The sequence below is a fragment of the Marasmius oreades genome, chromosome 11, assembly GCF_018924745.1.
Source record: "Marasmius oreades isolate 03SP1 chromosome 11, whole genome shotgun sequence".
Classification (NCBI taxonomy): Eukaryota; Fungi; Basidiomycota; class Agaricomycetes; order Agaricales; family Marasmiaceae; genus Marasmius; species Marasmius oreades.
In genome coordinates, this window is record NC_057333.1 from 2,387,974 (window position 1) to 2,408,821 (window position 20,848).

The following is a 20,848-nucleotide window of genomic DNA, read 5'->3' on the forward strand; positions in this document are numbered from 1 at the left end:
AATGAAAGACAAGTGTTTTCAATAGTAAACCGTCCTACACACAAGAAACCAATCAAATGTAGATGGGTATTCGACAAGAAGTCGGATGGACGCTACAAAGCGCGATTAGTAGCAAAAGGATTTTCACAAATCCAAGGCATAGATTATGACGAATTATTTTCACCAGTTGTACGATTTGAAACCGTACGACTACTTCTGGCATTAGCAGCACTAGAAGACTGGGAAATCTCAGCGCTCGATGTTAAAACCGCCTTTCTATATGGCGAGTTAAAGGAAGAAATCTTTATGGAACAACCAGAAGGATTCGTCAAGGATAAAGACAAGGTTTGGAAGTTACGCAAAGCATTATACGGTCTGAAGCAAGCCAGTCGAACTTGGTGGCATACGTGTACACAATCAATGATGAAAATGGGCTACACACGATGCACTTCAGATGCTGGCGTATATATCTTCCAAGAAAACGGCAAAACAGTAATTGCCATCATTTATGTCGACGATGCCCTATTCATGGGATCCGACAAGGACCTTCTCAATAGAAAGAAGAAGGAATTTATGAAAGTCTGGGAATGCAGAGATTTAGGAGAACTGAAGGAATTTCTTCGAATGAGAATCAGGAGAGATCGCAAAAATCGAAAGATCTATCTTGATCAATGCGACTATCTTGAAAAAGTAATCCGAAGATTTGATATGACAAATGCAAAATCAGCAAACACACCATTACCTGGTGGATACACACCAGTTACCAATACAAATACTCCAGATCCAAAACTTCGATCACAGTTCCAATCAGTAATAGGATCACTACTTTACCTCATGCTTGGAACACGACCTGACATTGCACATGCTGTTATCAAACTATCACAGCATGGAGCAAATCCATCCCAAGATCATCTTGATCGATCAAAGTATATCCTCAAATATCTTAGGGGAACTTCGAAATATACACTCACATATGATGGAAAGTCGAACATGGGATTCATGGCCTATTCTGACTCAGATTGGGCAACAGATCCCAGTAATCGAAAATCACACACTGGATATTTGATCAAGTTTGCCAACGCACCAGTCTGTTGGGTTTCACACCAACAAAAGACCATTGCATTGTCATCTACGGAAGCCGAGTACATGGCACTATCTGACTGTGCTAGACAAATTAGATGGATTGAAAACCTCTTTGGAGAAATAGGATTTCCATTAGAGTCAATTCCACTAATCGGCGATAATCAAGGATCACTATTCCTAAGCAGTAACGAAGTACAAGAAAAGCGAACCAAACACATGGACATCCGCTTTCATCACATTCGTGAATGCATCACCGAAAAGAAGATTACACTCTTCTATTCTCCTACAACCGAAAATCCTGCAGATCTTCTCACGAAGAACCTAGATAGAATCAAGTTCGAGAAATGCCATAAAGAACTTGGATTAACCTTCCACTAATTCTATACCACATGAATTCAGTGAGGGGGAGTGTTGAACTTATCGTTTAACATGTGACCGTGTCAGTCACAAGACTTAGACACAAGACTCCATAGACATTAGTAGTTACTCATGTACATACGTCTGTCACTATATTTACACTATCATTCACATGGATAGTTTCCTTATCTACCAATAGCTTATAGACCTCACAGTAGATGACTGAGCATTCTCTCACATCTACTTATATCTACCAATAGCTATATGACCTCTAGAGATAACAAGAACCTTGTTACTCAGACACATTCATTAGATACTATCTTTAGTTCTAACTCTCACAGACGTGCTTAGCACGACATAGCACGACATACCTATTATTATACCTACAAAGTAGTATAAAAGCTAGGTAATAACAGCATGTAAAGACAGGCTGTTCTATACGAATATCCTATCACTTAACTCTAACAAGTTATTATCTCAAGTCCCACACAAAGTAAGTCATCCACTGTGCGACTTAGGCTAACAGCCTTGCACCCTGCTTTCAACACGCAAAGGGTCATAGGTCTGTCCGCCATTGACACTGACTAGGAAGTCTGTGGCGTCCGGGGCCCATAACCTGTTGAAAGCAGGGTGCAAGGCTGTTAGCCTAAGTCGCACAGTGGATGACTTACTTTGTGTGGGACTTGAGATAATAACTTGTTAGAGTTAAGTGATAGGATATTCGTATAGAACAGCCTGTCTTTACATGCTGTTATTACCTAGCTTTTATACTACTTTGTAGGTATAATAATAGGTATGTCGTGCTATGTCGTGCTAAGCACGTCTGTGAGAGTTAGAACTAAAGATAGTATCTAATGAATGTGTCTGAGTAACAAGGTTCTTGTTATCTCTAGAGGTCATATAGCTATTGGTAGATATAAGTAGATGTGAGAGAATGCTCAGTCATCTACTGTGAGGTCTATAAGCTATTGGTAGATAAGTAAACTATCCATGTGAATGATAGTGTAAATATAGTGACAGACGTATGTACATGAGTAACTACTAATGTCTATGGAGTCTTGTGTCTAAGTCTTGTGACTGACACGGTCACATGTTAAACGATAAGTTCAACACGTATACTGAGGGATGCTAATTCTATCAACAGTCCACGTCTTTCCACCATCGTTAGTGACCAAGTTACCCGTAACACCCGGTCCTTTCCAGTTTGTCCGGATATAGTTGGGGTCGGGTGTATTCAGAGTGATCTTAACATTATTCCACGCTACAGGCAGGATTCGTAAGTCGAAAGGAGAGGCCATGCATGGATCAAGCGAAGTTCAACTGACCATGTGCTGGAACGGTACCGCAAGGCTTTGTGGTGCACTCGAGAGCAGTTCCCCACCCCATGGCTTTATGTCCCTTGCCTTTTTTTAGGATTTTCATTCAGCAAGCCGTGTTCGACGCAATCGCAATTGAAAACGTACTGGAAGAGATTGTTGAAACGACTCTACCGTTGACCGAAAGATCCTGATCGTATTGCTGGGTGGCATCGTTATATTTGTCTACATCGAACCAGCGATTAATCATGTAGAATGAAAGCATCGGGGACAGACTCACAATGCATTGTAACCTGTTGTCCGGGTTGGCTGTTCGCCTTCGGTCCAGATATACTCGTCTGCGAGTTATCTTCACCCCCGAATACATGAGTGTCGTCTCCACGAGAGGTTCGAAGTTATACAACAGAATACATACCTCCAGTCTTTGCCAACGTATAGGCCGCAACACACCAGTTACTACCAAGATTGCTGCACGCATCGCCACTAGAAGGGAGGGCAATAAGTTAGTGTTTCGGAAACGCAGCAGTTTGTGTATATTGGACCCACAGCGTATCCTTTGGGTAGTTGTTATTGATACCTTGAATCAAATCACCCTTGTCCGTACCCATACCCACCCAAAGGACCGTATTTCCAACGACCGGGTTTGGCGATTGAGGAACGACAAGGGTAGCTGTAGCTTCACGAATCCAAGATCCAGCCCCAACGGGTCCAGTACTAAAAGCTGGTCCGTTTGCAGCATTCCCAAGCTGAGCGAGGGCGAGTACGACGCTCGCAACGGAGAGAGCAATCTTTAGCATCTTTCAATCTGAAGTAAAAGTGGTCCGGGGTTGAAGAAAGAAGGGGTTGAGGCCCGTCGTGAACCCTTTATTAACCGTCTCTTTTTCTAAACGGTGAGCGGTATCCGGTCGTTCCAGCGGCTCGCCAGACCCGTATGATTCGGAAAATTTTCGTCTTCTAGACCTCGACCACGGGTCTGGAAATTCTACATTTCCGCATGCAAATTATATGTCTGGCAAGGTGAAGACTCGTTGACGGATTCATGTCACGATGGCTAACCAGAATCCATCTACAAAGCATAGTTAGAAAGGAAGAATCAGGGATCAACTCTCACATTGATGAAGCAGCGTCTGACACAGCACCATGCACTCTTCTCCCACAGTGGTTATTTTCAAGTTCGGTAGAACGGGCTCGTTCATGCCGATTTTCCTTTTCAACCTGGTGAACGTCGGAGGGAAAAGATACTGGGCCATAAGCCTGCCCTTAACCAGTCACATGATTTATCTTGTTCGGACTCGGCTTTCGGCGAGCGTAGCTTCATCCGAATTCAACTTGCCTCTGGCATAGTGATTTGCACCAGTCGTTTAACTGGTTTACGAGTGGGAAATTCGAACCGTGATAGTTTGTCGCTGACTCCGATCGGTTTATAGTTAGGTTATAGGACAATCTTGGGACAATCGCAACAGTAAATCGGACAGGAATCCGACAGATCATTGCGACCAGCTCGGTTTCAGTCATCCAGAATTGGCTCGCAGCTACGGCCCACGCATATGAGTGGTTGATTCTCAACTATTCAGCGACTATTCTTTGACATTACATCGCCTCATAGATCGGCCATGTCCCTACTTGTTCTCAGTGCTGGAGATGTACAACGAGTTACTTCTACATTCTCCCCTCAGTATCTTCAGCTTCTTATGGCCGATGTTTTCGCGTTGGTATCCACACCTAAAACCGGATCCTCGCCTCTTTCATACACCCCACATCGGATAGCGATACCGACTGAACGTCACAAAGCGCTCTTTATGCCAGCTCGAATCTCTGCAGTAGGGACAACCATGAAAGTTGTCTCAGCTCCTACGGATGCAAGCGATACGGGAGGCCTGCCTGCCAGTACGATTGTACTGGATAAGCAATCGGGCGCAGTCAAAGCGATAGTCAACGCGAGGAGTTTGACAGCTCTTAGAAATGCTGCAGGTTTGTGCTTGATCATAACCGAAGTTGGCGACTAATACTGTTCACAGGGTCTTTACTCTCAACGACCCTCATTGGACCGGTAAAGCCGAGCCACATAGTAGCGTTCGGGGCGGGTCAGCAAATCTTAGCCAATCTGGACCTCCATCTCAAGGCATTCTCTTCAATCAGAACGTGCACGGTTGTCAATAGATCCCTAAACTCTCGCGTACGCGACTTGGTCGATAAGCTGAAGTCTTCCCATCCTTCAGTGGAGATAAATACACTCTCGCTTCGCACAGGGGACGATCAACCGAGTGATGGGGTCAAGGAGGCTCTTTCCACGGCATCGATAGTCATAACAGCCACGCCCTCTTCAAATCCGCTGTTTCCCTCTGCTTGGGTTCCTTCGGGCACCCACGTCATATTGATCGGGAGCTACACGAAGCAGATGAAGGAGATCGACAGAGACCTTGTAATGCGTGCTGTTCATTCTCGGGAAACGATTTCAAAGAAACCCTTGCCGAGACTTCTTGTTGACTCCGTTGAGGCTTGTTTGCAAGATGCTGGAGAGTTGATCGATGCAGGATTGGGTAAAAAGCAAATGTCAGAAATTGGGGTGCTTGTCGTGGCAGCTCGCGCTCGTAATGGACATGTAAGTATCAGTGGTTTCTCCGAGATGGAACGCAAAGCTAAAGTTTGGGACTATAGGCTACTCCGGAGGAGATGAGAGATATTCTTTGGTCGACTACAGATCTCAGGGAGGGGCAAGGAATATCGTTTGATGGCCCTATTACGTTGTTCAAATCGGTTGGAATCGGATTACAAGATGTAGCAGTCACGATCGCTGTTATTGAAAAAGCCAAAGAGATTCAGGCAGAGGATGGCACGGGGCTGGGAGTCTTGCTGAATGATTACGATACGGCCTGAAGAACTTATCGACTCTCGACTTTCCAAGTTCATACTGACATTGCTAGTTGACTTCTGGTTACTGAATTCTTGCGTTGACATCGAAAGCTATCCAATCTACCCTTCAGGGAACTGTAAGGGGTTGTATGTAAATCCTATATAACGAATTTCGGGTTTATTCTCACTCATCAACCACATTGCTTGGCGGCTCAAGCGTCCCATGGGTGTGATTTTTCTGACCCCGAGATCCCCTATCATTGAGACCAGGATTTTACCGGCTATAAGCGAGCTATCCTACTAAGTGGCTCTTACAATACAACGCATCGATAGAAAATATGCACAATTTGATCAGTGCATCTGGAACCTCAGACCGAAGAACGATCAATGTCGGGGTAGTTTAGACTGGGTGTAGAGGCGACTGCGTTTAGACAGGACGTGTAAGACCCAAATTACATCAAGTCGTAACCCCCAAAAACAAAAATTCTACCTCTCGCAGAGCGCTGAAATTCTCTATAAACACTTTCCACCACCGAATCTTCAGCGTCTCCACAACCACGAACATATCCAACCCATCCACGACCCATTCATGTCGTTGGATACGAGCCAATGATTATCCTGTCGAACGTGCCCCGCTCTAGGAGTGCAAAGTTCCGAATAGTACCACTTCTCCGCTAGACCACACAACGACTCGTATTCTCCGGGAGTGGGTGGGACATATTCTGTTCCCAGCGCATCAAGGCCGTCAAAATGGAGCGGATACATCTTGTTCTGAAGTTCGTGGAGAACGACATGAAGTGGAATCTGACGTCTGCTGGCTTCTATGACTTGGGAACGGAATTCGATCATGTTGGGGAGTGAGGTTGGCGGGGTCGATCTCGAGGATCTGATAGATCGGGATAGAGCTCTACGGGTGGGGATGTAGGGTGTTTGCGAGGCCCGGTTGGTGTCAATGGATCCATACACGGAAGTGACAGAAGTTGGTAGTGATTGAGACCACCCGTTATCCAAGTGGTGGTACGGTGTTCTGTGTTCGGCGAAGCTAAGTAAAGAGAGGGCTCAGTTCCTCAACCTCCCGATAAATTGGTTAGAAATGACTTACGCCGTGGAGGGTCCTTGTTGACTGTGTTCGGATACTTGTTCAGAATGCATGTTATAAGCTCTAGGGAATTGTGGTATTGGCCAGGGATATTATATACGAATTTTCACTGCTTTGACCGAAACCTCTGCCCTCGAGGAGTTAACGAGCAAAGCGGAGTGGGTTGTCGAGCTTTGACCTAGGACTTGCCTACAACCATGGCGCTTTGACTGGTTTGCTACCCCGGTCCAGCTTCAATCCAGGCTGCTCACTCGTGTCACATGCGCAAATAATGACATTGAACATTGAACGTTTGAACATTCATTTGCTTTACGATCATTGTCTTCAGGCTTTCTGGAGTTCGATACAAATGCGGAAGGGCGTCTCACTGAGAATCTATATTACGGTCAGCATGTACGCTCCCAATGAAGTTGATTGTTACCTTGAACGGACGATTTGGATCTTCTTATAACAGGACTCTCCCACTTATCTCATTTCGACTATGACCGCGTACCCGGAAGCCTTCTTCAAGTTACTCGGAAAGTTAACGGAAAACGAAAGGAGTACTTGAGTATTTGCAGACTGAGGAAGGTGGTGGACAAGTGCAATGTGGCAACGCAATGATGGTTCTTTGTGGACGCCACGTGATATATACATAATAGGCGTTCCATGATTGGTCGGCACGCGACGCGCTGCCGATCCTAATGACAGCAAAAAGAATCTACTCTACAACAAAAACAGTCTCAATCATCAAAAACATTAGGATGTACCTTGGGCACACTATTCGCCGACCCAAACGTTGTCGCCGCTTCAGATTCAGTTGAAATTGAACCACCGTGATTCATCGGCTTGAGGGCGATCATTGCGTGGTTTTGCGACTGCGGTCGTGGGGATTGAAGTAGTAGAAGTCAGCGAACTGTACGAATGGCGACGCGGATTGGTATAACGCACGTGTCCGCCATTTCCGCTCGAAGGACCCTGTGGAGAGTTAGACTTGGATGCGAGCTGGGGGAACCTCTACGTACGAAGCGTGATGAAGCATGAGTTGAGATGGTTAGGACATTCCCGTCTTGTTGTGCGCGGAGGAAGTTCCGGGAGTTCAATGATGCAAGAAGACTGTTTGCGTAAACTGAAAATAGAAGCGAAACGAATCAGTGCACTGTGCAAGAGATCGTCAAATAAACTCACGTTTTCCGATGACGAAGTCTATGGCGAGATACCATAGGGCATCAGGTGTCGCAATAAACTAATCATTTGAAAAATCATAAGTCTCGTTGTTCTAGTCATGATTGGCGCTGATGTACTGACCACTATGACTTCCGTGACTGCGACAACTCTTCACATTAAGCGTCAGCCGTACATCAGACCACGAAAGACTGCTACTATACGTACGACGTCAGTAGGCAGCGGTTAACTGCATAGATCATGAGGGTGGTTATTATCGCATTTGTCCTGTACATTCATGGTAAGAGACTCGATTGCAAAAGTCGTACACATCAACAACATACTTTTTGATACCCGTGCGGCCCTCATGAAGTAAAGCGCACAGCGAAGCGGCAACCCCAATATCAGAAAGAACAGCAAATATGGCGAAGGGTGTAGCAGCAGCCAACTAGACGATGATTACGGCCCAGAGGTCAATGAGGTGCGGTGATCATCCCATATGCAGATTTCCTACCTTGACTTCTTGAGAACGGTTAAAATTCTCAAATGTAGTTTTGATGAACCTGGTCACCAGGCGAAATAGAATACGTCAATATCGACTTTTAAGCGAGGATGGGAAAATGCGTAAACGTACAACCATGCAACGGTTTCTGTCCCCAGGAGTAGGGAAGGAGTCAGTGAACGTATTACAGAGAATGGTAGAATGTAATATCTGCACCTAATCCGAATACTGGGGGAAATGGAAACATCAGATCCGAACAAGAATAGAAACAGAGATTATACACACCGAAGTGGAGAAGCACTAGTAACACAAGTAGCGGCGTTAAGGTCCATCGCACGAGCCTACGCGAAACTGAGAATGTAGTAAGACCGCGGGGTGCTTCATTGCTGGTTACAAAGCTGCATACTGGTGTAAACCTGGTGCGTAAAGAACCTAAAGTGGAGAGAAAGTGTTATGGTGGCAGCTTATGACCGGAGCGGTATGTGATCTACTCACCCTTGCACGAGTACAGCGATTACTATCTAAAAGTGGGTCAGATTAGGGAATTCGAAGGAAGGGTCAAGGCGTACGTTCAGGCAAACTGAAGTCTGCAGTCGAAGTAAGTATAGCGTCTGCTAGGTAGAAGACTGCGTACGCTTAGTGACCTGGAGGTGGATAAACGTCAAGAAGATGAAGCACGAGCAGGGGACAAGATCTAGTACCAGTGTATTTGTGCGAGGGCGTTGTGGTCAAAGAAACTTGAGACCTAGTAGCAATATAACATGAGATTCCCGATCGCGAATTCTCGCTTCAGCTTACTAGATAGTGATAGATGGAGAATGTGACTGATGGATAGACACAGTTAGCACTGAACAAAATCAGGGTGCCCTATGACGCACCTACGGCGACATGCGCAGTATCAAGCACCCTGGGAGACGGGACTGAACTGAGGCTCATTGAGGCCCATATATCAAGCAGCTGTACTGACCAGATAACGGAGACCTGATGAGACGATCAGATAAACGTGTGCGTGTGATCTAATCATGAAGGATTCGCTCACCAAGCTCTTCAACCTTGCGGGATCCTTAGGATAATTGACGAAGTAAAGATAGGTCTGATAGCCGCAAGCATCAATAACGCAATCAAATCATCGGACGAGAGCTCTTACCTGCACACTTGTGACACCATACAGGCTAAAGGAAGGTCATGAATGGAAAGGTCGTCAGCCAAAAGAGATGCCTTCTTACATTGCAGTGAGGATGGCGCCAAGAAGGCCAGCACCTAGAGGGCACGGCGATCAGTAAGTATTGTCCGAGATTCACAAGTGACGGACTTACCAAACGTGTTGTCAATTGAAACCGCCATTCCAACCTTGCAAGATTGTCAAATGACGAGTATAAGGCGTGTAATGTCACAAGCCTGAAAATTTAGGGAAAGCAGCTTTGCAAATGAGGGCGCTTTTAAGAGAAGCATTGTTCGGAACCAGAGGGCGTTTTTTTTTTGCCTACAGCCATGAGCCATCGGATGATTGACAAGACCATCACAGAACTTTGATTATCGAACGTCGAAAAGCCTGTCAGGCTGTAGCGGAAACCGAGAGTCATGCAGCCAATGTAATTGTTGACATGCCCAGGTTGTCTGTGCCGTCCTCCTCTGGACCTGGTTCCTGCGAATGACCATGAGTGGTCCCAAAAACCTCAGTTGACCATACAGATGAGTTACTCAGTGCCGTTATGATATGCTGCCCATCAATGATGAAGTCAAACGGGAAGTTACTTATCAAATGAAGCAGTTGTTAGGGCCAAAAACGCGGGATGATTCTAGAGCACCTTACCGCAACACCGAATAAAGGCACGTAGAAAAGGCGGTTCGCCTGTAGAGAAACCAGCTGATCACAACAAATCGCGCGGACATGGCAGTGAACTAGAGTGATTACGGCTGAGAATCAAGTAGGTAAAACCCGTGAACTGTGAGCTTACTGACGGTTCACGTTACATAGTTATGAACATATCAGTCAACAAGTGGACTGATTTACTTCATCGCTATGGTATTTGAAGGTGACTTGCGGTACCCCAGGATCGGAATAGTCTGAAAAATGAAGCAAGTGCTCGAACGCGTAGGAAGTAGTAAGAAGGCATGCCGTGAAACGTGAGAAACTTATCCGATCGTCCCTGTCACTCTCACCACCACGATCCCCCCATACTGGCATACAACGTACCATACCTTGCACATTGACATTCAGCGTTACTCTCAATGCTCGTCATGGCCTGAAAACACCCGGTCTTCCCCATGAGAAAGCCGGGGGCACGCCGCGTGATGTCGATGAACTTTTGGACCTCAATTTGAATCAAATGGTCGGATGAAGTTGGCTCTATTGATACGCTCACCATGCCAAAACAAGTGGAGTATCATCAACTAGGATTATCAGGGTTGAGGGTCTCGGTGCCTATTGTATGTGTTATTCTGTTCTTTTTTGCGCTTCAATGAACTGAAAGCTCAAATTTCCATGCGAAGTAGTTGGGCGCGATGAGCTACGGATCTCCAGATTGGTTTGTGAGCTTAATTCGGTTTTTCTCTCTCTGAGACTTGGAGTGACCAAAACGTGCTGTCGTTCCGTGCCCCCTTTCAGCCTCATAACTGGGTTCTGAACGAAGATCACTCTCTACCAATCATCAAAGCTGCTTGGGATATAGGAATCAACACTTTTGATACAGCGAATGTATACTCGAATGGAGAGTCAGAAAGAGTTGTTGGAAAGTTCATGAAAATGGTGTGTTGGCCGGTGCTCTACCCTATTCTGATTTGTTCTCACCCGTAGCTCCAGTACAACATTCGTCGAAACCAAATCATTATCGCCACGAAATGTTACCACCTTGTCTCTCACGATCAAACTCGTTCCGTTGTCTACGACAGAACGCTGTACGATGATCGGAGACACATCAACAATTACGGGCTTTCGCGCGCTGCGATTTTCAATGCTGTCGAAGCGTCTCTCGGAAGGCTCGGAACAACATACATCGACCTATTTCAAATCCACCGCTTCGATCCTGATACTCCGGTAGAAGAGACGATGAAAGCTTTACATGACCTCGTCCAGACGGGAAAGGTTAGGTACATCGGGGCGAGTTCCATGAGGACTTGGCAGTTTGCAATGATGAACGAGGTAGCTGACAAGAGAGGCTGGACGAAATTTGTTAGCATGCAGAACGAGTATTCATTGTTGTACCGTGAAGAGGTACGTCTGCTCTACCCATTATGAATCAACATATGTCTAACCGATTCTTAGGAGAGAGAGATGATTCCCTATTGCAACTTCAACGGTATCGGCATCATCCCATGGGCCGCCCTTGCTACTGGCCTCCTCGCCAGACCTGTATCCGTTACCACCCACCGTAGTGAGGTCGCCAAAGGAACTGTGTACGAACGTACCCTCTCCGCTGCAGATGAAGAAACTATCAAACGGGTCGAAGAGGTCGCACAGAGGAAAGGCTTCAGTATGGCCAAAGTTGCGTTGTCATGGGTCGCTGCAAAGACTGTCAGCCCGGTTGTCGGGATATCGTCGGAGCAGCGGATCGAGGAGAATGTGGTTGATGGTATCGAGTTGACGGAAGAGGAGACGAAGTATCTGGAGGAACCATATGTGCCCAAGGCAGTCAGAGGACACAAGTAAGCAGCGTTGTCGGAAGTATGAAAGTACTCCTCGAGTACAACGCATGTCATTAGGGCTTTCCACCTATACATCTTCTCATCGATATCGCCTTCAAGGCCCGATATTGTGATTCATGTGACAGGACACACGATAACTTTGCGATCGGCTCAAGTTTTGGTTCGCATTTCGCTTTCGTTTCCTATACGGCGGAACCTCCTTGAAGAGCACTGAGAGGGACTGGGCGGTTGTTGTCCCTGCCTCACAGTTACCAATAGACACATTGTACCACTACACGCACACTTATAAGTTATTATTGATATCATATTAAGGATTTATATCCTTCGAAGGATCCCGTAGGATGCAGAAGGACCCAACGTACATTATTGACGTGCCTATTTTATCTACGCGGGATGGAGCTTACCAGGTCAATTTAAAAAATTCTGGCCTTTTTCAAACTCCGATTACGTTTGCCCTCCCGTTCACCTCGACCTCCTGTCTGGAGGATACAAGATTTTTGTTTGGTTTGTGGAATCGAAGTACTAGCGCAAGACAGGCTGCTGGTACGTGGTTGACTTCTGTTGCACCGGAAGAATAATAATATACTTTCGAACCTTTAAATATAGCATGGTTGAGTATCAAGATGGGAGAAAGAGCAAGTTTTCTGTGCGAACGGTGTCAGAGACAGACAGAAGTCCCTTTCTTACGGCCACTCAATTCCAATCTCCTTCACTCGGATTATATACCCTGCGAGACTGAAGTTTCCCAAACGACGGAACTATTAGAAGAAGAAGCGAGGGAATTGAAGCAGTTAGAAAATGACATCGCTCCCTTACGTCGGATATTGGAACAGATGGAAGCGGGGAAACGGCGGCTCGAAGCCCAGATTGCGCAGCGTCAATCGATCCTCTCTGTCCAACGCAGGGTACCCGCGGAACTCTGGGGAAACATATTCGCCTTCGCGTGTTCCTTCAGTTCCAGGGATGGCTACTTCCTCGATATTCAAGACCTCGAAATCGACGACTACCACATGCCAGAGGTCCTATCCATGTTTCCCGTTACGCTGTCCTATGTCTGCTCTCGCTGGAAGGCGATCGCTACTGGATGCCCCAAGCTTTGGTCCTCAATCAGAGTAGAAGTTTTCTCGAAGTTTTCGCGGCGCGAAATGTTCCTGGTTGAGACCTTTCTGGACAATTCTGCAGGATTCCCGCTGAATATGGCCATCATTGTGCCGGTGACGTGGCTGAATGATAGGCCTTTGGACAATTACTGCCTGTCCATTTGGGAACTTTTAACAGGTCAATTTTCACGATGCGAGCGACTATCCATTCACGTCGACAACCTGAGGACTCTTTCTACTCTCAAACAACCGGATCTCTCATTCAACAACCTAAAAGCTTTCCACTTCACCACCCGAACTGACCGCCTCGAGTTCAACATCAATATCCCGTTCTGGCAGGCAATACGTCAGGTTCCAAAGTTAGCAGAGCTTCACGCGCAGGCTCCGTTACTCTTACTCTGTTTAGTGCCCATTAGCCAACTCACTACAATGACACTTAACTTGGAGGGTGTTAGCAACATTGCAGATATACTTCCGGTGTTAGAGTCTGCCAGGCAACTTCGTTCTCTGACGGTGCTACCAGGAACTGATTGCGAATTCAACGCTACCAAGATTCGCCGCGTGGAGATGCCTTCTTTACGTACTCTGATACTGCTGGAGGATTATCCATCGATCGATTCTTGGGATTTTAGCCACGGTGAACTATTTTCGTCGTTGGTGATGCCTAATCTTTTCGCATTCAAGCTGTCTTTTAGGAGAAGTTTATATTTCGCAAGTCGCTGGCCTCCTTGGCTCCTTGCAACATTGAAAGAAGCATCCAGCTCTCTGCGACACTTGTCACTTTTCCTTGATCCCGTATACGATCGTTCCTGGGAACCCATTTTCGTGCTGTTGAAAACCACACCTCACTTAACTCGTTTCGATTTCGGAGGCAAGGTGGAACCCGATAGCACCCGCCTCTCTCTAGCTGAAGCCGAATACCGAAGGTGCTGCCGCACAGAAAAATTCTCCCGCAGTTACATCCGTTCATCACTCGCCAGCCTCACATATACGCCTCAGAACACTCTCGTTCCGGACCTTGAATCTATCTCTCTCGTTAGAATTCAATCGTATTCTCAATTGTTGAGCGAAATCCTCGATATGGCGACCTCAAGAAGCCCTGGTAACATTTCAGCTGTCACTGGCGTTCGTCCTTTGAAGGAACTTTGTATCGAATACTACGATGAGCAGGATTCGCCAGTGGAACGTTATGTATTGGAGGGGATAAAGGATTTAGAAGCAGATGGGATGAAAGTGGTCACCACAAAGCTAGGCTCCTGGGGCGGGGAAGAGGCTACGGAATGATTTGGAGATAGCACTTCGTTGGCATCGCTCCCCCTCTCATCTCAAACTTTGATCTCTCTCAGGTAGGTACAACTCCTTTTCGCTTTATGCATCTTTCGAACTAGTTCTTCTTTTATTGTAGTACCGGGCTGATTTATACTATTCCAATTTCTGAAACCTGTACTAGTACGCCCACTATATTATTCTGTCCAGAGTTCGTCAGCCTGTACCTTGGAATCTCATATACCAGAGGTAACGGGGGACCTGGAACAGGAAGGAGGTGAAGGTTATCCTGAAGAAAACGGTTTGAATATAATCGAGTACTACATTTGGGTTGCCGAATATGTACCAATATACCTCTGAAAATCGTCTGTCATCCCTAATGACAATCACGGACCACCCAGTCATCAAACGCTTCCTCACTTTCCCGTATCCTCTCGCACACCTGTATAACGTCTTCATCGCCCACGTTTGCAACCGAAAACCTAATCCATCGGTCATCCTCAACTCCCGCCTCGTGGCCGAAGAAAGCCCCGGGCAAAACAACTACACCCATCTCCTCCGCTAATCTCTTACAGACCTCCGTTGAACCGATGTCCCGGAAAGGATGTCGCACAAATGCGTAGTAACCTCCTTGCGAGGCAATATGCCATCGCCATGACAAGGTTTCCCTGAACAGCTGATGTCGTTTCGCCACTCGAACAGCTGTATCATATATATCTTCCCTCATCCCTTGAAGCATACCCGGTTGGCCAAGTGCAATCTGCGGAGTTTTCGGAGGACAGATCTGGAGGGTATCGAGGATTTTGATGATTTGAGTGATGAGACTCGGATTGGCAGCGATACAGCCAATGCGATGCCCTGGGATGCGATAGGATTTAGAGAAGGAGTAGAGGTGGATGAAGGTTGATCGCCATGTTGGGGAAGAGAATAGGAGTTGGGGTGGTGATTTTGGGATAATAAAGTCGCGGTAGGTTTCGTCTACGATCAGTGCAATGTTGTTTGAGGAGGCTAGTGAGGCGAAAGACGTGACGAGCGAGGGCGGATAGGTTGCGCCGGTCTGTGAGTTGGCCATCGCGTGAGCTTATTTTCATAAAAAACCAACCGCAACGAGACATACAGGGTTGTTGGGCGAAACTAGGGCGATGGCTCGTGTCTTCGGTGTGATCAAGGCTTTACATGCCTCGATTGACGGTATGAAGCCATCTTCAGCGCGTGTTCGCAGCGGTACAGTCTTAATTCCGAGTAAGGAAAGGGTCATTCTGAACATACGAATCCTTGAGATGTCATCGCGCGGGCTTGCAGAATCACAATCTCACTGGTGGTGAAAGTACCTACAGCGTCATCAGTTGAAGATCCAAAAACTATTCAAAAGAGCGCACCATGGTATAGGAAGTATGACCTCATCGCCTGCATCCGCTAAGCTCATGACCGAAGCAACGAAAGCCATGTTACATCCGACCGTCACTGCGATATCTTCCACCTTCAAATCAACATCCACCCCGTATATTTCTTTCATCTCCTCCACTAATGCTGACCTCAAATGAGCCTCTCCTTCAGCTGGACCATATCCAAAACTAGATCGCGTTGTTGAAGCGGTTTGAATGGCGTTCTGCAACGATTCGTGAGGTGGTGTCCCTGGTACGCCTTGGGACATATCTAATAATGGTCTTTTCTCCGTAGGAATATAGGAAAGAGCCCATTTGTGCGCCTGAGAGATGCTGTTTTCATACCATGAGTGGTAGTGAGTATGATAGTGTCGACAGCTTACGGTGGTGAGATTGTCGAAAGGACAGATCTTGAAAGCCTGAACGCTGTCGGAAGCGACATCGGATAGCTAAAAGACCCAAATTCTTTCAAAAGAGAACAGAATAAAATAAAGTAGTAAAGCTTACAGGTTGAGCTGAAGTCGATGGGGTTGGTGAGAAGAAGCGGAAATGGCGATTGGACACCCCCAAGCACCTATATTTATTTTGAACTCCGAATATAGTCTCCGATGGTCCACCGAATCCCATCCGCGTGGGAAAACAAGGCCGTCTCCAAACCATCTCCCTTTCCCAAAAATTCAATTTATTTACCTATCTTTCAGGCGACACAAATGCGACGACGTCGAATTATCTTGCTTGCACTTTGTTTTCCGGGTCGCCTTGATGCATTGATGGGTCATAGAACTTGCGCAGTCCTGCCAAAGTCCTGCGATCGTTTCAAGACATAGAATTTGGTCTATACTGTGGTTATTGACAGAGAAAGTCTTATCGTGAGTCGTAGTTCTTCTTTAACTTGTACAAACTCACGTATCGAAAAAAAAACAACACACCAGGCTTCTACTTAGCGGAACTTGAAGCTTGAAGGCCCACCGGCAAGTCGTTATCACTCCAGTTGCAGTATCACCGTTTATTTTTGATTAGACGAGACGACTTATTACGGAAAATCTTTGTCCAAGACTACCAAGGAGCATTTGCGATCGAAAAACGACGCAGTAGAGTTCTATATGCTCGGTCATGCAGACGGATTGACACCGGCATTCCTCGGGGATCGTGTGCGGCCAGTTCTCGAGTAAAAATCCCCCAATCTCCGTACAGTTGATGCATCATGACTCGCTGGATGTACTCCGCTACCTTCCTTCACCTGATTCATGGTGGCGCCATGGAAGATCATCTCATGCAACCCTTACTTCCGCCGTTAATTCAAAGTTCAACGTCTCCACACATCCACGTTCATCTTTTCTAATGTGTGCCCCGTTGATAGTTGGGTTATGGGCGGGGAGGAAATCTTGTACGACGTGGGGGGTGTTTTTACTTGGGCCGCGAGAACTTAGAGAGAAACAAAGGAGCGGATCCTGTTTGCGAACTGTCCGAGGAACTGTCCGAGGGATATATAGAGTGTGAGTTATGCAAAAGATCACGAGCGGGGGATGGTATTTGCTTGCTGGGAGAAAATCCGAGTTCGAACACGCTACGTTCTTGCTGGAACTTATAGACTATCTCAACCGCGGAACTTGATTGAAAGTGGATGAGTTGGTTTAGTAGGCGTCGTGTGAGAATTCTTGTAGCAATAGAGAAGTTACACGTTGATAAGCAATAAATTCAGTAGTTGTACAGCGAGACGAGCGGGTAACTAGTAAAAAAGGGATTACCCACTTTGACAGAAAACCCTGTCCTTTTCCAACAACAACAAGCCGTAACCAATTCCTCTACCACGCGGCCAGCCCTTCAAATGACAATCTTCACCCCATCTCGTTCCAGTCCTTCTATTGCCTCCCGATAAGGTTCCACGAAACGTGATGGTGAGTTAGGCTCGAAGTGGATAACACGTAACTCTTCCAATGGACGGACATTGACGTCGACCATAGCAGAAAGGCGACTGGGACTCCTCGAGGCTGCTACATCGACGACCAGCCTTATGATGTCAAAGGTCAATTTGGTTTTCGTCAAACACAGGTAGGTCAGGTTCGGGACGATCGCATTATCAGACTTTACGTCTGCGAGGTCAGAAAGGAAGTGGGTGATCATGGATTCGCCCCAGTCGGAGAATGTCCCCCTGGATACCACCCTCAAATGAAGGTGGTCTAGGCGAGGAACTGTGTTTATGAGCACTGATAACGGCTCCATGTCCCAGTTAACAGTATCGTATGGGAATGAGAGGGTGAGTTGCAGATGTCGTAGGGTTGCAGATGAGTATTGAAGCATGCCACACAGCCATGACGGCCAGTGACTGTATGTTATGTCTGAAGGGAAAGCGCACGACAGCTCGTAGGACGAAAGCGAAGGTAACACAAGTGAGGAGAGTAACACCTCCAACATGGGATCATTGAATGTCGGTGGATGATAAAAGCAGATGGACAGATTGCTCAAACAGGGGAGTTCCACGCGACGGGGGACAAGGCCGGGAGGATCATCTTGCCTGTGGGTATAAAACGTTTTTAATTTCAGAGCACAAAGGCATCTAGAAACCTCCAGTACTAAGAGGAAGTCATCGAAGTGATGTACGTCCAAAGTTGCTATGCTCAGGGTAGTGATTTGCTGGTTGGGAAGTAAATTGAGGGGATAGAGGATGTACCCCAGTTCTACTCCCGTCAATTTTGGTGCATGGCGAAGCGCTTGACAGAAGGGATTATCTATGTCCAGTTCGTCAGAACGATTACCGTAGAAACTGAAAAACCCGAGGTTGTTGAACGTGATATTCTGCCCTCGAAAGGGAGTAAGGGGGTCTATTCTGGCGGAGGCGCCGAAGTAGACGAAGAGTCGTTCGCATCGTGAAAAATGATCTGCAAGAACTTCGCAGGTGGCTCGGACACGCTCACGAATGACGTCGTAATTGAATAGAAAAATCCGGAGGGTTAATGGACAGGGAGCAGAATTTGCCAAAACCATTTTGACCAGCTTCTTCCCGCTTCTGGGGTATCCCTCCCACAGTCTGATATGGATGGAGGCCCAAAGCCTAGGACATTGAGTGACGATTTCCCTCCAACGAGAGCAGACGTGGGTGAGAATGATAGGGACGCTGAGGATGCCTTTTTGGCGCCTGCCGCGATAAACATCAGATCTGATGATAAGCGACCTGTACCAGCCCTGCGAGTGCGAGAAACAGGCAATGTGGAAAATATTCTCCCATATCTCTCTGGGCAGTTTACGCTGACTCGTGACAGCGAGCACAGAACAACATTTCTCAATACGAGTTTCGAGGTCCTGTTCCTGGGTTTCCAGCTGTTCCAATTTCCGACGCAGAAGATCAATCTCGGTTTTGTACTGCTTCAGCTTTTTTGTGTCTTTGGTCAACATCTCCGACATCCGAGAAACTTCCGCCTTGCAGGGGACATATGTGGAATGCAGGAAGTTGGGGTTGATTGGACGTAACCTTGGAGGCACAGTGTCCATCTGTATTCGACATCTTTCGCATAGCAGAGAGTATTCTTGATCCATCTGAATTCTCGTTAAGAGGGGTGCTACCTGGTGCATAAATAAGCCAAGTTCAACTCAGAGAGTGCAGTGGAGCGCACACGGCTTTCCTCTTCGGAGTTCACCTTCACAATTGAATGTTGACCCTCCTGATTGGCTAGAACCGCGTTTGAAGTTGGCCTGTATACTATGGAGGGAATGTAGTGAATAAAATGAATGGGTAAGAGGGGAAAACACGAACCTAAACCAACGGAAATATACGTATTCACGAGAGTGAGGTTAGACCACTTAGATGTCGGAGTTTGAACGCTAGGAGCAAATTGTGGCGGTCCGGCGGCAGTTTCCAATTTTGTCCTCTCACTGGTAAATATATGTCGAAAATAAAGTACTTACCGTAGCCTCCGTGGGATATGTTTGTGTAAGTAGTATTTGCACGTCACTAATGACTAACTATCTATCCCCATATGATCTGTATTTGTCTTGCACGGAGTCTATAAGGCTCTGTGTTGCATCACTATCGGCGCTATAGTCACCTGTAGAGTCAGGGCCACAACTCTGTATCCTCTGTACACTCTGTATAGCACATATGTTATGTATTTCCCCCCATTTTTGTTTGCCTCTACAGCCCTGGACAATATATGTGTTGCTTCAAAACAGTCTGAAGATATGGTTAACACAGCAATCCCCCAGTCTGCAAGCGACAACTAAGTCTCTACACTACGGCTCCAAATATGACCTGACACGTGACATGCGCGCGAGTGTAACGCAAGCATAAGCGTTAGCACCAGGTCCAATTTCGAACATACAATAATTGTCAGGAAAAATTCTTTGTTACAGTAGATCAACTAAAACTATACCTTAGTTGTCTAAATTAGTACCTTAGTTGTTACATCTAATTTAAACTAAATAGTTCAGTAGATAATACTACCATATCTAATACTCTATATAAATATAAATATGGTACGTCAGAATAACAACTCAACGTCTATGGGATGGGTTACTACTATATAAGGTAAATTTTTCTGTTGTTATAGTCCTTATTACGTCGGTATACATTGGTTGTACGGGTTTAATATGGAGGTGCTACGGAGCACTACATACAAGGATCTTGTACACTACAGGTCAGTACAGAGCCCTACATTGTCTTTGGTGGGTCTCTACGGAGCCTACAGATATCATATTTATAGGGGGGGGTGGCTACTGCGCTACTCTTGCTACGGATGATACAGAGATATACATTGCATCTTCGTTTTTCCCTGATGCGAATGCATCAGTAAAACAACAAATGTCCTTATGAACTTTTTTAGGGACTGATAGGGAGGATAAGGAGGTAAGGACTTGTGCTTTTCCAGGGAATGTCCATAAAGTCTAAAAAAGTTCACTTCCACAGAAAAAGTATGTCAAGGAGGATAAAGGAGAAGGAAAAGTAGGGCTCCTTAGCCACTTTTCTCGTCCTTTTCTCATCCTTTTCTCGCACTTTTATCATACTCTCTCGTACCTTTCCCGTCCATTTCTCATACCTTTCTCACACTTTTCTCATACTTTTTGTGTTATGATCAGACATTGTGATACGTCAAAAATGCGGTATATAATTCTATCAGATGGTAATA

The 20,848-nt window shown here is 46.2% G+C and overlaps 9 protein-coding genes across 12 annotated transcripts; 3 read left to right on the top strand and 6 right to left on the bottom strand.

The window, feature by feature from the left end:
- Window positions 1-2,372: 2,372 nt before the first annotated feature.
- Window positions 2,373-3,984, bottom strand: E1B28_003586 (uncharacterized protein). Its single transcript, XM_043160580.1, has 7 exons — window positions 3,847-3,984; window positions 3,282-3,801; window positions 3,151-3,218; window positions 3,016-3,084; window positions 2,883-2,960; window positions 2,745-2,822; window positions 2,373-2,680 (listed from the first exon to the last, which is right to left on the bottom strand). Exons 2-7 carry the CDS (start codon window positions 3,530-3,532, stop codon window positions 2,526-2,528), a joined length of 699 nt encoding a protein of 232 aa, XP_043002537.1. The 5' UTR covers window positions 3,533-3,801; window positions 3,847-3,984; the 3' UTR covers window positions 2,373-2,525.
- A 68-nt stretch (window positions 3,985-4,052) lies between these two features.
- E1B28_003587 (uncharacterized protein) lies at window positions 4,053-5,776 on the top strand. Its single transcript, XM_043160581.1, has 3 exons — window positions 4,053-4,706; window positions 4,754-5,337; window positions 5,394-5,776. Exons 1-3 carry the CDS (start codon window positions 4,349-4,351, stop codon window positions 5,610-5,612), a joined length of 1,161 nt encoding a protein of 386 aa, XP_043002538.1. The 5' UTR covers window positions 4,053-4,348; the 3' UTR covers window positions 5,613-5,776.
- Window positions 5,777-6,128: 352 nt separating this feature from the next.
- E1B28_003588 (uncharacterized protein) lies at window positions 6,129-6,740 on the bottom strand (the record flags this gene model as incomplete). Its single annotated transcript, XM_043160582.1, has 2 exons — window positions 6,129-6,630; window positions 6,691-6,740. The coding sequence occupies 2 exons, from the start codon at window positions 6,738-6,740 to the stop codon at window positions 6,129-6,131; spliced, it is 552 nt and encodes a 183-aa protein (XP_043002539.1).
- A 669-nt stretch (window positions 6,741-7,409) lies between these two features.
- E1B28_003589 (uncharacterized protein) lies at window positions 7,410-9,676 on the bottom strand (the record flags this gene model as incomplete). The annotated part of the gene is made up of 21 exons (XM_043160583.1): window positions 7,410-7,544; window positions 7,618-7,644; window positions 7,692-7,795; window positions 7,855-7,912; window positions 7,975-8,002; window positions 8,059-8,118; window positions 8,175-8,278; window positions 8,345-8,393; window positions 8,465-8,480; window positions 8,549-8,560; window positions 8,618-8,673; window positions 8,739-8,764; window positions 8,828-8,853; window positions 8,902-8,919; window positions 8,967-8,976; window positions 9,131-9,156; window positions 9,211-9,313; window positions 9,372-9,425; window positions 9,480-9,504; window positions 9,559-9,592; window positions 9,649-9,676. The coding sequence occupies 21 exons, from the start codon at window positions 9,674-9,676 to the stop codon at window positions 7,410-7,412; spliced, it is 999 nt and encodes a 332-aa protein (XP_043002540.1).
- Window positions 9,677-9,771: 95 nt separating this feature from the next.
- On the bottom strand, window positions 9,772-10,225 carry E1B28_003590 (uncharacterized protein; the record flags this gene model as incomplete). The annotated part of the gene is made up of 3 exons (XM_043160584.1): window positions 9,772-9,977; window positions 10,034-10,086; window positions 10,146-10,225. The coding sequence occupies 3 exons, from the start codon at window positions 10,223-10,225 to the stop codon at window positions 9,772-9,774; spliced, it is 339 nt and encodes a 112-aa protein (XP_043002541.1).
- A 249-nt stretch (window positions 10,226-10,474) lies between these two features.
- E1B28_003591 (uncharacterized protein) lies at window positions 10,475-12,257 on the top strand. Of its 3 annotated transcripts, none has more exons than XM_043160586.1 (5): window positions 10,475-10,762; window positions 10,826-10,864; window positions 10,941-11,081; window positions 11,136-11,546; window positions 11,598-12,257. In XM_043160586.1, the coding sequence occupies exons 2-5, from the start codon at window positions 10,838-10,840 to the stop codon at window positions 11,979-11,981; spliced, it is 963 nt and encodes a 320-aa protein (XP_043002543.1). In that variant the 5' UTR covers window positions 10,475-10,762; window positions 10,826-10,837; the 3' UTR covers window positions 11,982-12,257. The 3 variants fall into 3 exon arrangements, with proteins under 3 accessions (XP_043002543.1, XP_043002542.1, XP_043002544.1); XM_043160585.1 differs by having other exon boundaries at window positions 10,484-10,762; window positions 10,829-10,864; window positions 11,598-12,071; XM_043160587.1 differs by lacking the exon at window positions 10,475-10,762 and having other exon boundaries at window positions 10,853-11,081.
- Window positions 12,258-12,318: 61 nt separating this feature from the next.
- On the top strand, window positions 12,319-14,625 carry E1B28_003592 (uncharacterized protein; the record flags this gene model as incomplete). 2 transcript variants are annotated; one of them, XM_043160588.1, is made up of 3 exons in its annotated part: window positions 12,319-12,520; window positions 12,584-14,423; window positions 14,483-14,625. In XM_043160588.1, 2 exons carry the CDS (start codon window positions 12,319-12,321, stop codon window positions 14,359-14,361), a joined length of 1,980 nt encoding a protein of 659 aa, XP_043002545.1. In that variant the 3' UTR covers window positions 14,362-14,423; window positions 14,483-14,625. The 2 variants fall into 2 exon arrangements, with proteins under 2 accessions (XP_043002545.1, XP_043002546.1); XM_043160589.1 differs by having other exon boundaries at window positions 12,584-13,714; window positions 13,773-14,625.
- Window positions 14,626-16,355, bottom strand: E1B28_003593 (uncharacterized protein; the record flags this gene model as incomplete). Its single annotated transcript, XM_043160590.1, has 7 exons — window positions 14,626-15,400; window positions 15,461-15,602; window positions 15,660-15,674; window positions 15,723-16,061; window positions 16,112-16,177; window positions 16,236-16,302; window positions 16,346-16,355. The coding sequence occupies 7 exons, from the start codon at window positions 16,353-16,355 to the stop codon at window positions 14,720-14,722; spliced, it is 1,320 nt and encodes a 439-aa protein (XP_043002547.1). The 3' UTR covers window positions 14,626-14,719.
- A 1,197-nt stretch (window positions 16,356-17,552) lies between these two features.
- On the bottom strand, window positions 17,553-19,217 carry E1B28_003594 (uncharacterized protein; the record flags this gene model as incomplete). Its single annotated transcript, XM_043160591.1, has 1 exon — window positions 17,553-19,217. One exon carries the CDS (start codon window positions 19,215-19,217, stop codon window positions 17,553-17,555), a length of 1,665 nt encoding a protein of 554 aa, XP_043002548.1.
- Window positions 19,218-20,848: the final 1,631 nt, after the last annotated feature.